The sequence below is a fragment of the Lepus europaeus genome, chromosome 20, assembly GCF_033115175.1.
Source record: "Lepus europaeus isolate LE1 chromosome 20, mLepTim1.pri, whole genome shotgun sequence".
Lineage (NCBI taxonomy): Eukaryota > Metazoa > Chordata > Mammalia > Lagomorpha > Leporidae > Lepus > Lepus europaeus.
The window spans coordinates 59133411-59150280 of NC_084846.1; the positions used below are offsets into that span (position 1 = coordinate 59133411).

The 16870-nt window shown below is 38.4% G+C and overlaps 1 protein-coding gene across 3 annotated transcripts in view; it reads right to left on the bottom strand.

Moving 5' to 3' along the window:
- RUNDC3B (RUN domain containing 3B) overlaps positions 1 to 16870 on the bottom strand; it is a 151910-nt gene that overhangs the window by 114676 nt on the left and 20364 nt on the right. For all 3 annotated transcript variants that reach the window (XM_062178193.1, XM_062178192.1, XM_062178191.1), the window contains exon 2: positions 14539 to 14654. In XM_062178193.1, the coding sequence (XP_062034177.1) occupies positions 14539 to 14654 (116 nt within the window). The remainder of the gene's footprint in view (positions 1 to 14538; positions 14655 to 16870) is intronic.

A 16870-nucleotide genomic window follows, 5' to 3' on the forward strand; every position in this document is an offset into this window, starting at 1 on the left:
GGTTAACCCCTCAATGGCCGCTGTGGCCGGTGCACTGCGGCCGGCGCACCGCACTGATCTGAAGCCAGAAGCCAGGATCCAGGTGCTTCTCCTGGTCTCACATGTGGGTGCAGGGCCCAAACACTTGGACCATCCTCCACTGCACTCCTGGGCCACAGCAGAGAGCTGACCTGGAAGAGGAGCAACCAGGACAGAAGCCGGCACCCTGACCAGGACTAGAGCCCAGGTGCCGGCACCGCAGGCGGAGGATTAGCCTATTGAGCCGGGGTGCCGGCCTCTTTTTTCCTTTTTAAATGCAGTAGACCATTAATAAGAACAAGCCAAGTAATCTACATAGGACACTTAATGGATAAAGTTGTAAAGAAAGATGCTTCTCAAAAGGTATCAGAAAAATAAGAAACAATGAGGGCTAAAGCTTAAAAAGAAATAAAGCATAGGTGTCTGATTTTCATTGTAAAGGATATGTGAAAACTATGGAAATTCCAGTAATATGTACAATTTTCCACTTACTAACCATTTTCAATGTAATTGCTTTAGAGGCTAAGGTTTTCTGTTTTTAATATCTGCACAGTTTCCTATTCACTCCTGAACCTTCCATTTACTGTAACACTTTAATAAAGAGGTACATTTTATTCTCCATACAATTTAAGACACTGAATCTAATTTATCATGTTACATATAACTCTAGGTAATCCAAGAATTACTTTAATATTGTAATTTTTATGAGATACAAAATCTGCCAATGCTTTCCTAAATTTCCAAGCACATAACTTAAAAGGGTGTTTCTCACAGTGACCTTGTCCATTGTCCAGCAGTGGAACTCTGGCAACCTTCAGAGCCACATTCTTATCTCTGGGATCACATTTTGGCCTGAGTGTATGATTTTTATTGGATGAGTTGTGCTCCTATATAACTACAGGAACAATTTCAAATCTCATTTTGTATGCAGACCAAAAATCAAAAATTGGAAAATCTTCAAAAATGAACAAAGAAAACTCCAAAGCCAAATGGACAGGTTTATCTCGGACCATTGTTTCTAACAGTGTTTACACTGCACTTCAAAGACAGCCTCCTGGGGTGCTGACCACTTTTCATCTAAGTCAGGAAGGGCTTTGAGGTTTAGGCCAAAGTTCCTGAGCAACACGCAGGTAACATAACAGTTCCAATGGGTTAGAGAAATTCTAAAATATCCAGTCACAGGAATTCGAAGTCTGAATACCAGTGCTATTAACAAAAAGTAGAGAAATTACTTCAGCATCAAAAATTCAGTTTTTCAGCAAATACTGAGTGCCTGTTCTGTTCTAGAGACTTAAGAACCATCAATGAACACAACAGACAGATGAATACCTGTCTCTCTGAAGCTTAAACTTTTTTTAAAAAAAGATTTATTTATTTATTTATTTGAAAGGCAGAGTTACAAAGAGGCAGAGAGAAAAGAGAAGAGGTCTTTCATCTGCTGGTTCACTCCCCAAATGGCTGCTACTGCCAGAGCTGGGCTGATTTGAAGCCAGGGGCTTTTTTCGGATTCCCTGCACGGGTCAAGGGGCCCAACGACCTGGGCCATCTTCTACTGCTTTTCCAGGCACACCAGCAGAAAACTAGTTCAGAAGTGGAGCAGCCGGGGCTCGAACTGGCACTCATATGGGATGCCAGCACTGCAGACAGCAGCTTTATCTGCTATATCACACATCCAGCCCCTACTTTTTGTTTTTAATTTTTAAAACTTCATCTACTTGAGAGACAGAGAACTCCCATCTGCTATTTCACTCTCCAATGCCTGCAACAGATTAGAAGCTGGGAACTCAATCCAAGTCTCTCTTGTGGGTGGCAGGGCCATTACTGCTGCCTCTCAGCGTCTGCATTAGAAGCAAGCGGGAGTCAGGAGCCAAATCAGGTATGAACTGGCCATTGCGGGGTGAACCAACAGAAAAGAAAGACTTTTCTCTCTGTCTTTCTCTCAGATGGGAGAGCAAACTATTCAGCTCTTAGGAGAAGCCACGTCTATTACACAGTGAACAGTCAGCATAGTGGTACACTACGGCAGAATGTGCCTGTTACAGTCAAGCAAAAACAAGACTGATGAGGGTGGAATACAGTATCTATAGGAAGAACAAATAAAAAGAGCTATATACAAGTCTAATTGTGAAAAAAGTTCAGAGTCCATGCAAAATCTAAACTGAAGGTGAGTCAGCAAGCCCAATGTCAGTAAGTATGACCAGCTGATTAATTCCTAAGAAACCTGATATAGTGCCCTGTCATACTTGATTATTCTTCCTTTAATAAGGGGTTGTGGCACAGCAGGTTAAGCCACTGCCTGTGACATCAGCATCCCATGTGAGTTTCGAGCACTGGTTGTTCCACTTTCAGTCCATCTCTCTGCTAATGAGCCTGGGAAAGCAGCAGCAGTCGGCCTGAGTAGCTGGACCACTGACACCCACATGAGGGACCAGGGTGGAGTTCTTGGCTCCTGGCTTCAACTCGACCCGGCCCTAACCATTGTAGCCTTTTGAGTAGTCAAACAATAGATGGAAAATCGATATCTCTCTGCCTTTCAAATGTATTAAAAAATAAGGTATATTATTGACAGCATGTAGTTCTCTAGGATATTCAGAAGCTTTTTTCATTTTAATTGGCTATTTTCCATGTTTCCCATCCCACCTAGCTGTAGTTTACAAGGCTGTTAGGACCACTTTACTGCTAACTGTGTTTTTCTTAAACTGCTGGCCTATTAGTCTACAAATAATCAGTCGGCCTTTAGTCTGCTTCTTTGACTTTAGCATCATGTATCTAACAAATTCATCCATGTTCTTGTACACCAAAATCATTTTTTCTTTTTTATTGCTGAGTTTGCCCACTGTACAACAGTTTATTCATTCATCACATGAAGGATATTTGGATTGTTCCTAGTTTTTGACAATTATGAATAAAGCTAATATAAACATGTTTTTGTGTAGAGTTGAGTTTTCATTTCTTTTGAGTCAAGGAGTGAGAATGACAGCAAACAAGCACATTTGTAGCTATCTAAGACATTGCAAAACATGTCCCAGGAGGCTATGTGAGAGTTGCATAGAACTTTTTTTTTTAAAGATTTATTTATTTATTAGGAAGTCAGAATTACACACAGAGAGAAGGAGAGGCAGAGAGAGAAAGGTCTTCCATCCGCTGGTCTATTCCCCACTTGGCTGCAGCAGCCAGACTGCACCAATCTGAAGCCAGGAGCTTTCTTAGGGTCTTCCCTTGCGGGTGCAGGGGCCCAAGACTTGGGCCATCTTCTACTGCTTTCCCAGGCCGTAGTAGAGATCTGTATCAGAAGTGGAGCAGCTGAGTCTCAAACCAGTGCCCACATGAGATGCCTGCACTGTAGGCAGCAGCTTTTCCCACTATGCCACAGCATTGGCCCCACATAGAATAATTTGATGGAGGCCGGCGCCGCGGCTCACTAGGCTAATCCTCCGCCTTGCGGCGCCGGCACACCGGGTTCTAGTCCCGGTCGGGGCACCGATCCTGTCCCGGTTGCCCCTCTTCCAGGCCAGCTCTCTGCTGTGGCCAGGGAGTGCAGTGGAGGATGGCCCAAGTGCTTGGGCCCTGCACCCCATGGGAGACCAGGAGAAGCACCTGGCTCCTGCCATCGGATCAGCGAGGTGCGCCGGCCGCAGCGCGCCTACCGCAGCGGCCATTGGAGGCTGAACCAACAGCAAAAGGAAGACCTTTCTCTCTGTCTCTCTCTCACTGTCCACTCTGCCTGTCAAAAAAAAAAAAAAAAAAAAAAAGATAAAAAAAAAAGAATAATTTGATGGAAGCAGGCACAGGTACTTCCGTATGGTTGTAATCTGCATTTTCCTTATAGGTAACTACTTTGAAAGTCTTTTCATGTTGGTACCTTCTTTGGCAAAGTATCTGTTCAAATCTTTTACACATGTTTAAATTGGGCTGGCAGTTTCCATACTATTATACATTTTTTACACCAGTTGCTTTGTGTGTTCTAGATCCAAGCCCACTGTCAAATACGTGATTTGTGAATACTTTCTTCTAGCCTATGGCTTGCTTTATCATTCATTCTCTAAACAGGGTTTTAACTTTGATGAAGTCTACTGTTTCCCATGTTTCTTTTTCATGAATTGCACTTTTGTTGTTATATTTAAAATCCATTTGCCTAACTGAAGGTAACAATGATGTTCTACTTTTAAGTACAAGAGTTTTCTTTTATGTTCTGGGTTATAATCCATTTTTAATTATTTGTAGATATATACATATACATATGGAGAGAGCGTATGAGTTATGGATCAAGGTTTATGTTTTGTACCTAGTTATCTAATTGTTACCCCACCATCTGATTTGCCTTTGAATTAAGCCTATTTTTATGGGTCTACGTCTCAACTCTTTATTCCAATATATTGATCAGCATTATAAGTTCACAATGACACACTGATTGTTTTATCATTTTTAAGATTTACTTAATTATTTACACAAAGTAAAGCAATGGTAGGGGAGGAAGAGAGAGAGTCGACTGATCTTCTACCTACTTCTATCTATTCCAAATGGCCACAAGAGCCACGGATGGGCCTGGCTGAAGCCAGGAGCCAGGAGCTCCAGGTGGGTCTCCCATGTGGGTGGCAGAGACTCAAGAACTGTTGCCAGCATCTGCTGTTTCCCAGGTGCATTTGCAGAGAGCTCGATCAGAAGCAGAGTGGCCAGAACTCAAACCAGACACTCTGATATAGGATACAGGCCTCCCAAGAACTGGCTTAATAACCTCCTGAGCCACAGGGCCTATCCCAATTGCTGTATCTTGTCAGGAAGTTCTGAAATCAGATGGTTTGAGTTGCCAATATTGTTCTTTGTTTTGCCTATTCTACTTATGTTGCCAAGCCATATATATCAGATACAAAGGGATGACTGAAACACAGTAGAGAACTGACAAATTGAACTTCTATATGGTCCTCTGCCTGTATAACGCAAGAAAGAATCTGTCTAAAAATGACTGAGTCATTTGCTGCTAAACCTAAACAAAACAAAAGGTCAACATATTCTAGAGGATTTTAACAGGACTTAAGAGCCTAAAGACAATATTAAAAATATCCAAGGTAAAACCCCAAATTACGTACAAAGAATCACGAAATATGACCCATTCTCAAAGGCAAAAAAAATCAAACAAAATTCCCATTCTGAGATAACCTGAATGATGGAATTACTAGTCAAAGATGCTAAACCAGCCACTGTAACCGTGCTCCATTATGTACACAGTTCTGAAATGAGTAGAAAAGTACATTTATTTATTTCTGAGTAGAAAAATAAAAAGTTCCAAAAGAATCATGGGAATTTTATAATTTAAAAAGTAAAATATCTGAAATAAAGCATTGACTACATAAGGTTTTTAGCAGAATGGCAATATCTGGGATGGATATGTGTCTGATAGATCAATAGAAACGATCAACTGAACAACAGAAAGGAAAAAGTGAAAAATGAACAAGTCAGGGACTTGTGGGGTAATAGAAAAAAATGATATAATATTTATGCACTGGAGACTCAGAGAATAAGAAGAGACTACTGGTGCTGAAAATACATTTTAATAAAACAGCTAAATATTCCTGGGTTTGGGGAAGAATATCAGCAAATCATATGATAAAATTAATCATTATTTCATGGTAACAATTCTCAACAATTAAGGTAAAAAGGAATGCACCTCAACATAATAAAGGTAATATCTGACAACACACAGCTAACATACCCAGTGGAGAAAAGCTGACAGCTCTCCTTCTCAGATCAGGCTGCCTACTCTTTCCATTTTTTTTCAATGCGTACTGGAAATCCTAACCAAAATAACTTGGCAAGAAGCAATAAAAATTATCCACCCTAGAAGCAAGAAAGTAAAATTATCCCTGTCTACAGACTACATGATCTTGTAGACACAAAACCCCAAGACTCCACCAAAAAAAAAATTTGTTAGACTTAATAAAAAAAAAAAATCAGTGAAATTTCAGGATACAAAATCAGCATTTAAAATCAGTTTTCTTTTTTTATACTATCAGTGAACTATCTACAAAGGAAATCATGAAAATTTCTATTTACAGCATCATGAAAATAAAATACTTCAGACTGAATATATTCAAAGAGACAAAAGATCTGTACATTTTCAGGTCTTAGGTATTTAATCTATTTTGTGTTAATTTTTATATGCAGTGTGAGATAAGGGCCTATTTTCATTCTTCTTTGGAGACCAGCTGTGCCAACATCATTTACTGAAGACACTATCCTTTCTCTATCATATGTTCTTTAATGAAGATCAATAGGCTAAAAATTCTTATTTCTGGGCTCTGTATTCTATTTTATCAACTTGTCTATTTATATGCTAGTATCATCATATTTTGATTACATAACTTTGGAGTATACTTTTATATTTACTAAATAAAAAAAAATTTCCAAAGTACAGTTTATGGACTACAATGGCTTCCCCCCCCCCAATAATCTCCCTCCCACTCACACCCCCCCCATCTCCTGCTCCCTCTCCCATCCATTCACATCAAGATTCATTTTCAATTATCTTTATATACAGAAGATCGATTTAGTATATACTAAATAAAGATTTCATCAGTTTGCACCCACACAGAAACACAAAGTGTAAAATACTGTTTCAGTACTAGTTATAGCATTACTTCACATTGGACAACACATTAAAGACAGATCCCACATGAGAAGTAAGTACACAGTGACTCCTGTTGTTGGCTTAACAATTTGACACTCTTGTTTATGGCGTCAGAAATCTCCCTAGGCTCTAGTCATGAGTTGCCAAGGTTATGGAAGCCTTTTGAGTTCACCAACTTCGATCTTATTCAGACAGGGTCATAGTCAAAGTGGAAGTTCTCTCCTCCCTTCAGAGAAAGGTACCTCCTTCTTTGATGGACCCCTTCTTTCCACTGGGATCTCACTCACAGAGATCTTTCATTTAGGTCCTCTTTTTTTTTTTTTCCCCAGAATGTCTTGGCTTTCCATGCCTAAAATACTCTCAAGGGCTCTTCAGCCAGATCCAAATGCTTTAAGGGCTGATTCTGAGGCCAGAGTGCTATTTAGGACATCTGCCATTCTATGAGTCTGCTGTGTCTCCCACTTCCCATGATGGCTCATTGTCTCCCTTTTTTATTCTATCAGTTAGTATTAGCAGACACTAGTCTTGTTTGTGTGATCCCTTTGACTCTTAGACCTATCAGTGTAATCAATTGTGAACTGAAATTGATCACTTGGAGTAGTGAGATGGCATTGGTACATGCCACCTTGATGGGATTGTACTGGAATCCCCTGGCACATTTCTAACTCCACCATTTGGGGCAAGTCCGATTGAGCATGTCCCAAATTGTACATCTCTTCCCTCTCTTATTCCCACTCTTATATTTAACAGGGATCACTTTTCAGTTAAAATTTAAACACCTAAGAATAATTGTGTGTTAATTACAGAGTTCAACCAATAGTACTAGAACCAAAAAAAATACTAAAATAGATAAAGTATTACATTGTACATCAGCAGCCAGCACAAGAGCTGATCAAGTCACTGTTTCTCATAGTGTCCATTTTACTTCAACAGGTTTCCCCTTTGGTGCTCAGTTAGTTGTCGCCGATCAGGGAGAACATATGATATTTGTCCCTTTGGGACTGGTTTAATTCACTCAACATGATGTTTTCCAGATTCCTCCATCTTGTTGCAAATGATCAGGTTTCATTGTTTTTTGACTGCTGTATAGTATTCTATAGAGTACATGTCCCATAATTTCTTTATCCAGTCTACTGTTGATGGGCATTTGGGTTGGTTCCAGGTCTTAGCTATTGTGAATTGAGCTGCAATAAACATTAATGTGCAGATGGCTTTTTTATTTGCCAATTTAATTTCCTTTGGGTAAATTCCAAGGAGTGGGATGGCTGTGTTGTATGGTAGGGTTATATTTAGGTTTCTGAGGAATCTCCAAACTGTCTTCCATAGTGGCTTAACCAGTTTGCATTCCCACCAACAGTGGGTTAGTGTCCCTTTTCCCCCACATCCTCTCCAGCATCTGTTGTTGGTAGATTTCTGTATGTGAGCCATTCTAACCGGGGTGAAGTGAAACCTCATTGTGGTTTTGATTTGCATTTCCCTGATTGCTAGTGATCTTGAACATTTTTTCATGTGTCTGTTGGCATTTGGATTTCCTCTTTTGAAAAATGTCTGTTGAGGTGCTTGACCCATCTCTTAAGTGGGTTGTTTGTTTTGATGTTGTGGAGTTTCTTGATTTCTTTGTAGATTCTGGTTATCAGCCCTTTATCTGTTGCATAGTTTGCAAATATTTTTTCCCATTCTGTTGGTTGCCTCTTCACTTTCCTGACTGTTTCTTTTGAAGTACAGAAACTTCTCAATTTGATGCAATCCCAAATGTTAATTTTTGCTTTGACTGGCTGTGCTTCTGAGGTCTTTTCCAAGAAGTCTTTGCCGGTGCCTATATCTTGCAGGGTTTCTCCAATGCTCTCTAATAATTTGATGGTGTCTGGTCGTAGATTTAAGTCTTTAATCCATGTTGAGTGAATTTTTGTGTAAGGTGAAAGGTAGGGGTCTTGCTTCATGATTCTGCACGTGGAAATCCAGTTTTCCCAGCACGATTTATTGAACAGACTGTCCTTACTCCAGATGCATTTCCAATTTCTTGATGTAGACACCTATTAATATAAATTTTCCTCTTAACACTGCATTTGCTGTATCCCATAAGTTTTGGTATGTTGTGCTGTTATCCTCGTTTACTTCCAGAAAATTTTTGATTTCTCTTTTGATCTCTTCTATGACCCATTGTTCATTCAGGAGCATGTTGTTCAATTGGAGTATACTTTGAATTCAAGTCATTTAACTCACTTTGCTCTTTCAGCCCGAGATTGCTTTGGCTATTCAAGGTCTTTTGTGGCTCATCCTACTTCCATGAAAAATGCCACTGGAATTTTGATGATACAGACTGTAGTGAATGTTCAGATCACTTTGGGTGTTACAGGCATTTGCAGCAATATTCATTCTTTGAGTCCATGAACATAAGCTATCTTTCCTTCTACTGTAATATACCATATAATGACACTTCAGTTAATCACAATCCACATTTATGACAATGGTTTCTCAAGATAAAGTCTAGTGATGTCGTAGCACTCTCAGAATGTGTTAAGTACATTTTATGATGTACACACAATGATGAAATCATATGAAGATTCATTTTTCAAAACATACCTGTGTCATTAAGTCACATATGACTATATTTACATGTTTACAGTCACTTCATCCATTTCTGGAAGCAGATAACAGAAGAAATAATACTATTTTAGTTTATCAAACTGCTTCTTTGACAAACTAGTTTACAGAAAACAAATATGACAAACAACTGTTCAATTTTTAAAAAGTCTTGGGATTTTTCTTGGCCTCAATTTCAATGTGAATCAGAAGGATGATGTGGAAATCAGTAAAACATGATCTTGGGTTCTACTACTGAGTTTAGCCTTTCTGAAGCACTTTACACAGCTTTGAGTGCCAGATTTTAAGAGCAACACTTATAAACCAGCTATAAACCATAAGAACAACTAAGACTGGGGTGGCTCTGGAAGAGTGGTGAACTCTAGACATCTCACTTGGGAGAGGGGAAAGGAACAGCAGGAAAGAGTTATATAAAAGGAATATTTCAGTAATTATTAGGTTCGCACTTGAAAATAGTAGCAAAAAGATCAAAGAATAAGAAGATAGGTTGGTTTCAAGTACATGAGAATTTTCCAACTATCTGAATGTGCCCAAAATGTGATGGATTGCTTTCCAGGGTTCTCAGAGGTCAGAATGTTAAAACAAAGACTATGTCCTCAAGTTAGAAATACTGTGAGTGGATTGTTTTAGTAAGAGAGAGAATAGAGGAGTGGTGCTTCTTAATCTGTGACCCTTAGCCTTGCCTAAAGGGGTGCTGTGGAACTGAAGGGTAGAAGTAATTTCGCTGAGCAGGCAAAATGCCCGACTTCCCCTCCCCAGCATTAGCAAAATGTTCCATATGTGTGATGTGTGCGTATGATGTATGTGTGTATGTGTATGTGTGATATGTGTGTAATATATATGTATGCGATGTGTGTATGCTGTGTGTGTATTCAGTTCCTGCAGTAGCTTTTATTGGGCATGGAGGAGGCAGAGGTGAGGTGGAGAAAAGTTTAATGCTTAAAATAAATAAATAAAACTTCAAAAATTACTAAAGAGCCTATACTAGTTTCTTTCCATTCTAACACTCTGTAATTAATTTCTACCTCTCAGCTGTATTTCCAAAAGTAACACCATAATCTTATTAAGAGATTACTTCAAATAAGATTATCATGTATAATCCTATTTAAAAGCCTCCTTTTACTCAAAAATAAGACTTTTTAGTGAATTAAGTAGGTAACTGTCCATGCTCTTCACTTTACCTGCGTTGGCACAGTCTATGTCATGGCTGGTGCAGATTTCCTTGTTCGCGGGAAAAATGTAATGTGTAAACCAAATGCTTTTTCTTCAAAAATAAGCAGTAGTTGGATAAAAGTAAATCTTACACACCTACAAAGTTATACATTTTCTTTTATAAAGAAAACTACTGGAAAAATTAGTTACTCTATACTAAACTTTAAGTGACCACAATGTACTATCAAAATAACTTCTCTGAAGTTTTTCTGTATTGCAAAACAAACAGTCAGGAAAGTGAAGAGGCAACTGACAGAATGGAAGAAATTATTTGCAAATTACGCAACTGATAAAGGGCTGATAACCAGAATCTACAAAGAAATAAAGAAAATCCACAACATCAAAACAAATAACCCACTTAAGAGATGGGTCAAGCACCTCAACAGACATTTTTCAAAAGAGGAAATCCAAATGCCAACAGACACATGAAAAAATGTTCAAGATCACTAGCCATCAGGGAAATGCAAATCAAAACCACAATGAGGTTTCACTTCACCCCGGTTAGAATGGCTCACATACAGAAATCAACTAACAACAGATGCTGGCGAGGATGTGGGGAAAAAGGCACACTAATCCACTGTTGGTGGGAATGCAAACTGGTTAAGCCACTATGGAAGACAGTTTGGAGATTCTTCAGAAACCTAAATATAACCCTACCATACAACACAGCCATCCCAATCCTTGGAATTTACCCAAGGGAAATTAAACTGGCAAATAAGAGAGCTGTCTGCACCTCAATGTTTATTGCAGCTCAATTCACAATAGCTAAGACATGGAATCAACCTAAATGCCCATCCACAGAAGACTGGATAAATAAATTATGGGATATGTACTCTATGGAATATTACACAGCAGTAAAAAAGAAATGAAATCTGATCATTTGCAACAAAATGGAGGAATCTGGAAAACATCATGCTGAGTGAAATAAGCCAGTCCCAAAGGACAAATATCATATGTTCTCCCTGATCTGTGACAACTAATTGAGCACCTAAAAGGAAACCTGCAGAAGTGAAACTAACACTATGAGAAGCAATGACTTGATCAGCCCTTGTCCTGACCATTGAGGAAGAGCTTACTATCTTATTCTTTTTAGTATTTTCTTTTTCTACTTAATACCATTGGTTGAAATCTTTAATTAACACAAAATTATTCTTAGGTGTTTAAATCCAACTGAAAATTGATCCCTGTTAAAAATAAGAGTGGGAGTAAGAGAGGGAGGAGATGTATAGTTCGGCACATGCTCCCTCGGACTTACCCCAAGGCTAAAGCTAAAAACTTGCCATGGGACTCCAAATCTCATTAAATTGGCAGGTACCAATGCCATCTTATTAGTTAAAATGATCAGTTTAAGTTCATAGGTGATTATAAAGATAGGATTAAGTGTCAAAGGGATCACATAAATAAGACCAGTATCTCCTGCTAATAACTGATAAAATTAAAAAGGCTGAGAATGATTCAACATGGGAATCGGGATACACAGCAGACTCATAGAATGACAAATGCCCTAAACAGCACTCTGGTCTCAGAATCAGCCATTAAGGCATTTGGCCCTTAAGCCCATGAGAGTATCTCAGGCATGGAAAGCCAAGACACTGTGGGAAAAAAAAAAATGACCTAAATAAAAGATCTCTGTGAATGAGATCCTGGTGGAAAGAAGGGGCCATCAAAGAAGGAGGTACCTTTCTCTGAAGGGAGGAGAGAACTTCCACTTTGATTATGGCCCTGTCTAAATAAGGTCAGAGTTTGTGAACTCAAGAGGCTTCCATACCCTTGGCAGCTCATGACAAGAGCCTTGGGTGATTACTGACGTCATAAATAAGAGTGTCAGTTGATAAATCAACAACAGGAGTCACTGTGCACTTGCTCCCCCTGTAGGACCTCTGTCCTTAATGTATTGTACTATGCGAATTAATGGTAAAACTATTCAAACAGTCCTTTATACTTTGTGTGTTTGTGTGGGTGCAAACTGTTGAAATCCTTACTCAGTATAAGAGTCGATCTTCTGTACATAAAGATAATTACAAATGAATCTTGATGAAAAATGGGATGGGAGAGGGAGTAGGAGATGGGATAGTTTGTGGGTGGGAGGGTGGTTATAGGGGGAAAAACTGTTATAATCCGAAAGTTGTACTTTTGAAATTTATATTTATTAAATAAAAGTTTTCTATTAAAAAATAAACTTCTCCAAAAGAGAAAGAAATGTTATATACTAGAATACTAACATATGGGAAATAACATATGCAAGTTCCAGACACTAGAGTCTCCAGAAAGCCTCATCTCAGAAGTTACAGAGCATTCCATGCTTCATGTCCACCCCATCTCAGAGGTCACACAGCAGCTGCTTTACAGGAAACCTTTTTACAATATTAGAATTACTGATCTTCCCTAGCTTAAAAAAATGAGCAAAAGTCTTACTGTATTAGCTTTCTTGCAGGATAGTGTACCTGCATGGTACAGTGAGTCATCCACCCACCCAGCCTGGGACTCGCAGCAGGAGTTACTGTTACTGTTCACAGCTTCATGTATTTTATGAGATAATCATATGCTAAATGCTATACCAAATCAAGGGACTTGAGGTCTTAAGACAAAATGCTTCTGAACATGAAAGTGCATCTGGATCTACGGTATCTCATGTGTTTTTTAGTCAGGTATTATTTATAAATGTGTAGTAAAAAATATGATCAAACAATATAGTAATCCTGACAAGCTTTCAAAAACTTTCTACCATTTCTTTGCTTTTATAAAAACTCTTCTCAGAAAAGTAACATAGCAGAAAATTGAGGAAATAAAGAAGATCAAAAATGAAAGTAACCCTTCTGCAATATGATCAACTTTAATAAAAAGGCATCAATGATTTTATGGATCCTATTTTAAACTGCAAAGGGCTGATGGAATTCATTTTTTTTTTCCTCACACATAAATTCAACCCTTTGTTTAGGGTCCACAGAACTGCTCAGTTGATCTAAACACGTGTAGTAAAATGTGGATGCATTTACTATCTGACTTGAGATTTTCAAAAATGATATTATCAAAGCAGATTACAGTTACTGATTTGAACCCATACCATTAAGATTGTAAAGATAATGAAAACATCTGATATTTAAATGAAAACACCTGCTCCTACGTTTAAATGAAAATATCTGATGATCAAGTTTCCTTTATGACAATGAGATAATGGAATTAATATGACAAAGATACTATTCACTGTATAATTCATCTTTATTTTCTTCTTTTTAAGACTCAGAGAGAGGGAGAGAGATACTTGCAAAAGCCATGGCTAGGCCACGCCAAAGCAAGCAGACAGGAACTCAGTCTGTGTCTCCCACACAGATGGTAGGGACCCATGTACTTGAGCCATCACCTGTTGCCTTCCAGGGTGTGCATCAGCAAGAAGCAGAGCCAGGACTAGAACCCAGGCACTTCAATCTACAATGCAGTAGCCCACGTGGCATCATAACCATTAGGCCACAAGTCTGCCCCCTTCACGACTTTTATCAGCTGTATTTTTTTTTTTCTAATTTTAAAAAGTTTTATAGTTCAGGGTGAACACAGCTCCCATATTCAACCTAAGTATATTTCTGATGTACATATACTTTCCATTCAAGAAAACCACAGTCAAACATCTCCTTCACACATCTCTTTTTTAATTAACTCACTGCTAGACAATCTTCACAGATTCTGAAATTCAAAGAAGTAGATTCTGAGCAAACTTAATGCCTGGAATGTTTCTTTGTAAACACATTAAAATATTATCTAAGAACCTCTGTGGTGGGCTACCTTTGGCTTTAACCTTTTATTTGAAATAGTTATGGAAAGTAAGTTTGACTTCTTATAAGTGGTAATTAATATACTCAACATTTTTAATGCATCTCAGAAATAGGCATAAATCTGAAAGCAGATTCTTTTCTAGGGACATGGACCAAAAGGGTAGGCACTCTGAAATCACATCCATGTTTCTCAGGATGTGCTGTGCCCGCTTCCTAAATCACAAGAGACTGTATCGTTTCTAACAGTTATAGCTTATTATAAAGACAGCTATTGGAAGAATAAATAAATAAATAATACAATACAAGTGTTACCTTTTAGCCGGTGACTTAGAATCTGTTCCAAAATAGCTGCAAAATTGTTAAACTCAGGAGAAGAATCATCAATTGTCTCAAAGCAAGATCGATCGATCAGGGTCTTCACAGAAAACCTATAGAAAAAAGATTATTGTTGCTTTTAGGCAGAGTTGATTCATTCACCTAAGTAGGAAAAAATGAAAGGTCATTTTGGGAAGAATTACAAAAATGATAGATTCTGAAAACTGTATTCAAATTCACTCTGTAAATAGAAAACTTTACAGAACACCAGGCTGTTGACTTACATATTCATAATCTACAATGTCTGAATGTTTCAGTCCTGCCAAAATTCATATACTGAACACCCAACTCCTACTGCAGCAGTACTAAGAGGCAGAGCCTTTGGGAAGCGACAGGACACACAGGGAGAGCCCTCAGGAATGCGATCAGTGCTCTTGTAAGAGGCAGGAGGAAGCACACGTGCCTCTCCTGCCATTCAGGGACACACAAAAGGCATCACCCAGGAAGAACAGGCCCTCGCCAGCCACTGTACCTGCTGCCACCTGGATCCTCAACTTCCCAGTCTCCAGAGCCATGAGCAGTATATTTCTGTTGTTTATAAATTATTCAGTATAAGATATTTTTTATAGAAACTTGAAAGGAGTAATACACAACTGACCAAACTAAGACTCACAGCTATTAAAATAGCAATCAAAATATGGCCTATATTATTAACTCCAAAATAATCAAAAGCTATTATATTGCAAACAGTCCCTAAATTACACTGAATCAGCTTATATTTTTTGATTTTATGATGGTATAGAAGTATACCCATACAACCATTCTGTTTTTCACTTTCAGTATAGCATTCAATAAACTGTATATGATATTCAACACGTTATTTTAAAATAGATGTTGTGCTAGCTGATTTTGCCCAACTGTAAGCTAATGTAAGTGTTCGGAGCACAGTTAAAGTCGGCGAGGCAAAGTCAAGAGGTTTAGCACATAAGGTGTACCAAAAACTTTGCCCACTTACAACTTTTTTTTTTTTTTAAGATTTATTTATTTGAAAGACAGAGTTACAGAGAGGCAGAGGCAGAGAGAGAGAGAGAAAGGTCTTCCATCTGCTGGTTCACTCCCCAGGTGGCCGCAATAGCTGAAGCTACACCGATCCGAAGCCAGGAGCTTCTTTCAGGTCTCCCACACTGCTGCAGGGGCCCAAGGACTTGGGCCATCTTCTACTGCTTTCCCAGGCCAGTCTTCACTCACCAGTGGTATATGATCTCAAGAATGACCATGCAACTGAAGCCAGGCAAAATGATCTTAATAATCAATAAAAAATTACAATAGTTCTTTTAAAAATGTTCATCGAAACATTAACAATTCCCTTATAGCTAGTTTTAACATACGAAGAAATTTGAAAAAATACTAAAACAGATTTATTTAGTATACCATAATTTGCAACAGTGAGAATTCAAGGGTTGTACATTTTTGAAAAAAAGTTATGAATTCGAGAAGTCCTTGTCTTATTCTTAAAATACAGAGAGAGCATCTTTTCTATGCCTTGGCAAACTATCATATTATTTTCTAAATTTGGATCAGTTTCCCACATTTTATCGTTCACCCTTTCAATGCTGTGAAATACCTCAGAGAGACCCTTTACTGTGGAGGGTTTTGTTGGCATCGATACCTGTGGGACATCTCCATCCTTTGTCACAATCACCCCATCACTGGGTTCACCACTGCTAAGTTCCAGGCTGCATATCCAGATTCTTTTGGACAGCAGCCATGTCAAAATTCCCACCATCAACTGTGACTCCATTCATGTTGATTCACATTTCCCTTTAGGAATTGGCACTTGTTCTTTTCTTCACTTCCATCTTTGAAAGCTTTCCAATCCACTCGTTCAACTATCTATTTTTGTGAAACATCATGTGGGTTTATCACCAGGACACAAGAAGGAAACATAATTAAAGTCACTGCTTTCTGTGAGGGAACCGAGTGACAGATGCATAATGGCCAATCCTACGCAGACTCTGAAATAAGGTATATGACTGGTCACTAATGATGACACAGTTGTTAGTTATGTGAGTACTGATTTGTGGGCTGAAGACACAGAAGCAAAATGCATCTTTTATGCAATCACTCACAGTCAATGTATGGTGGTAATGCAAACAGAAGCTGTGTTACTGTAGGACTGATGTCATTTAACTTAAATGTGATAACTGAAATACTGGAACCATTCAAAATAAGAACTGCCTCTATTGACTGATTGGTTACAAACAGACTAAACCTTTCATGCATTAGCACGAATATTTTTATGAAAACTGTTATTTTTTTTTTTAAGATT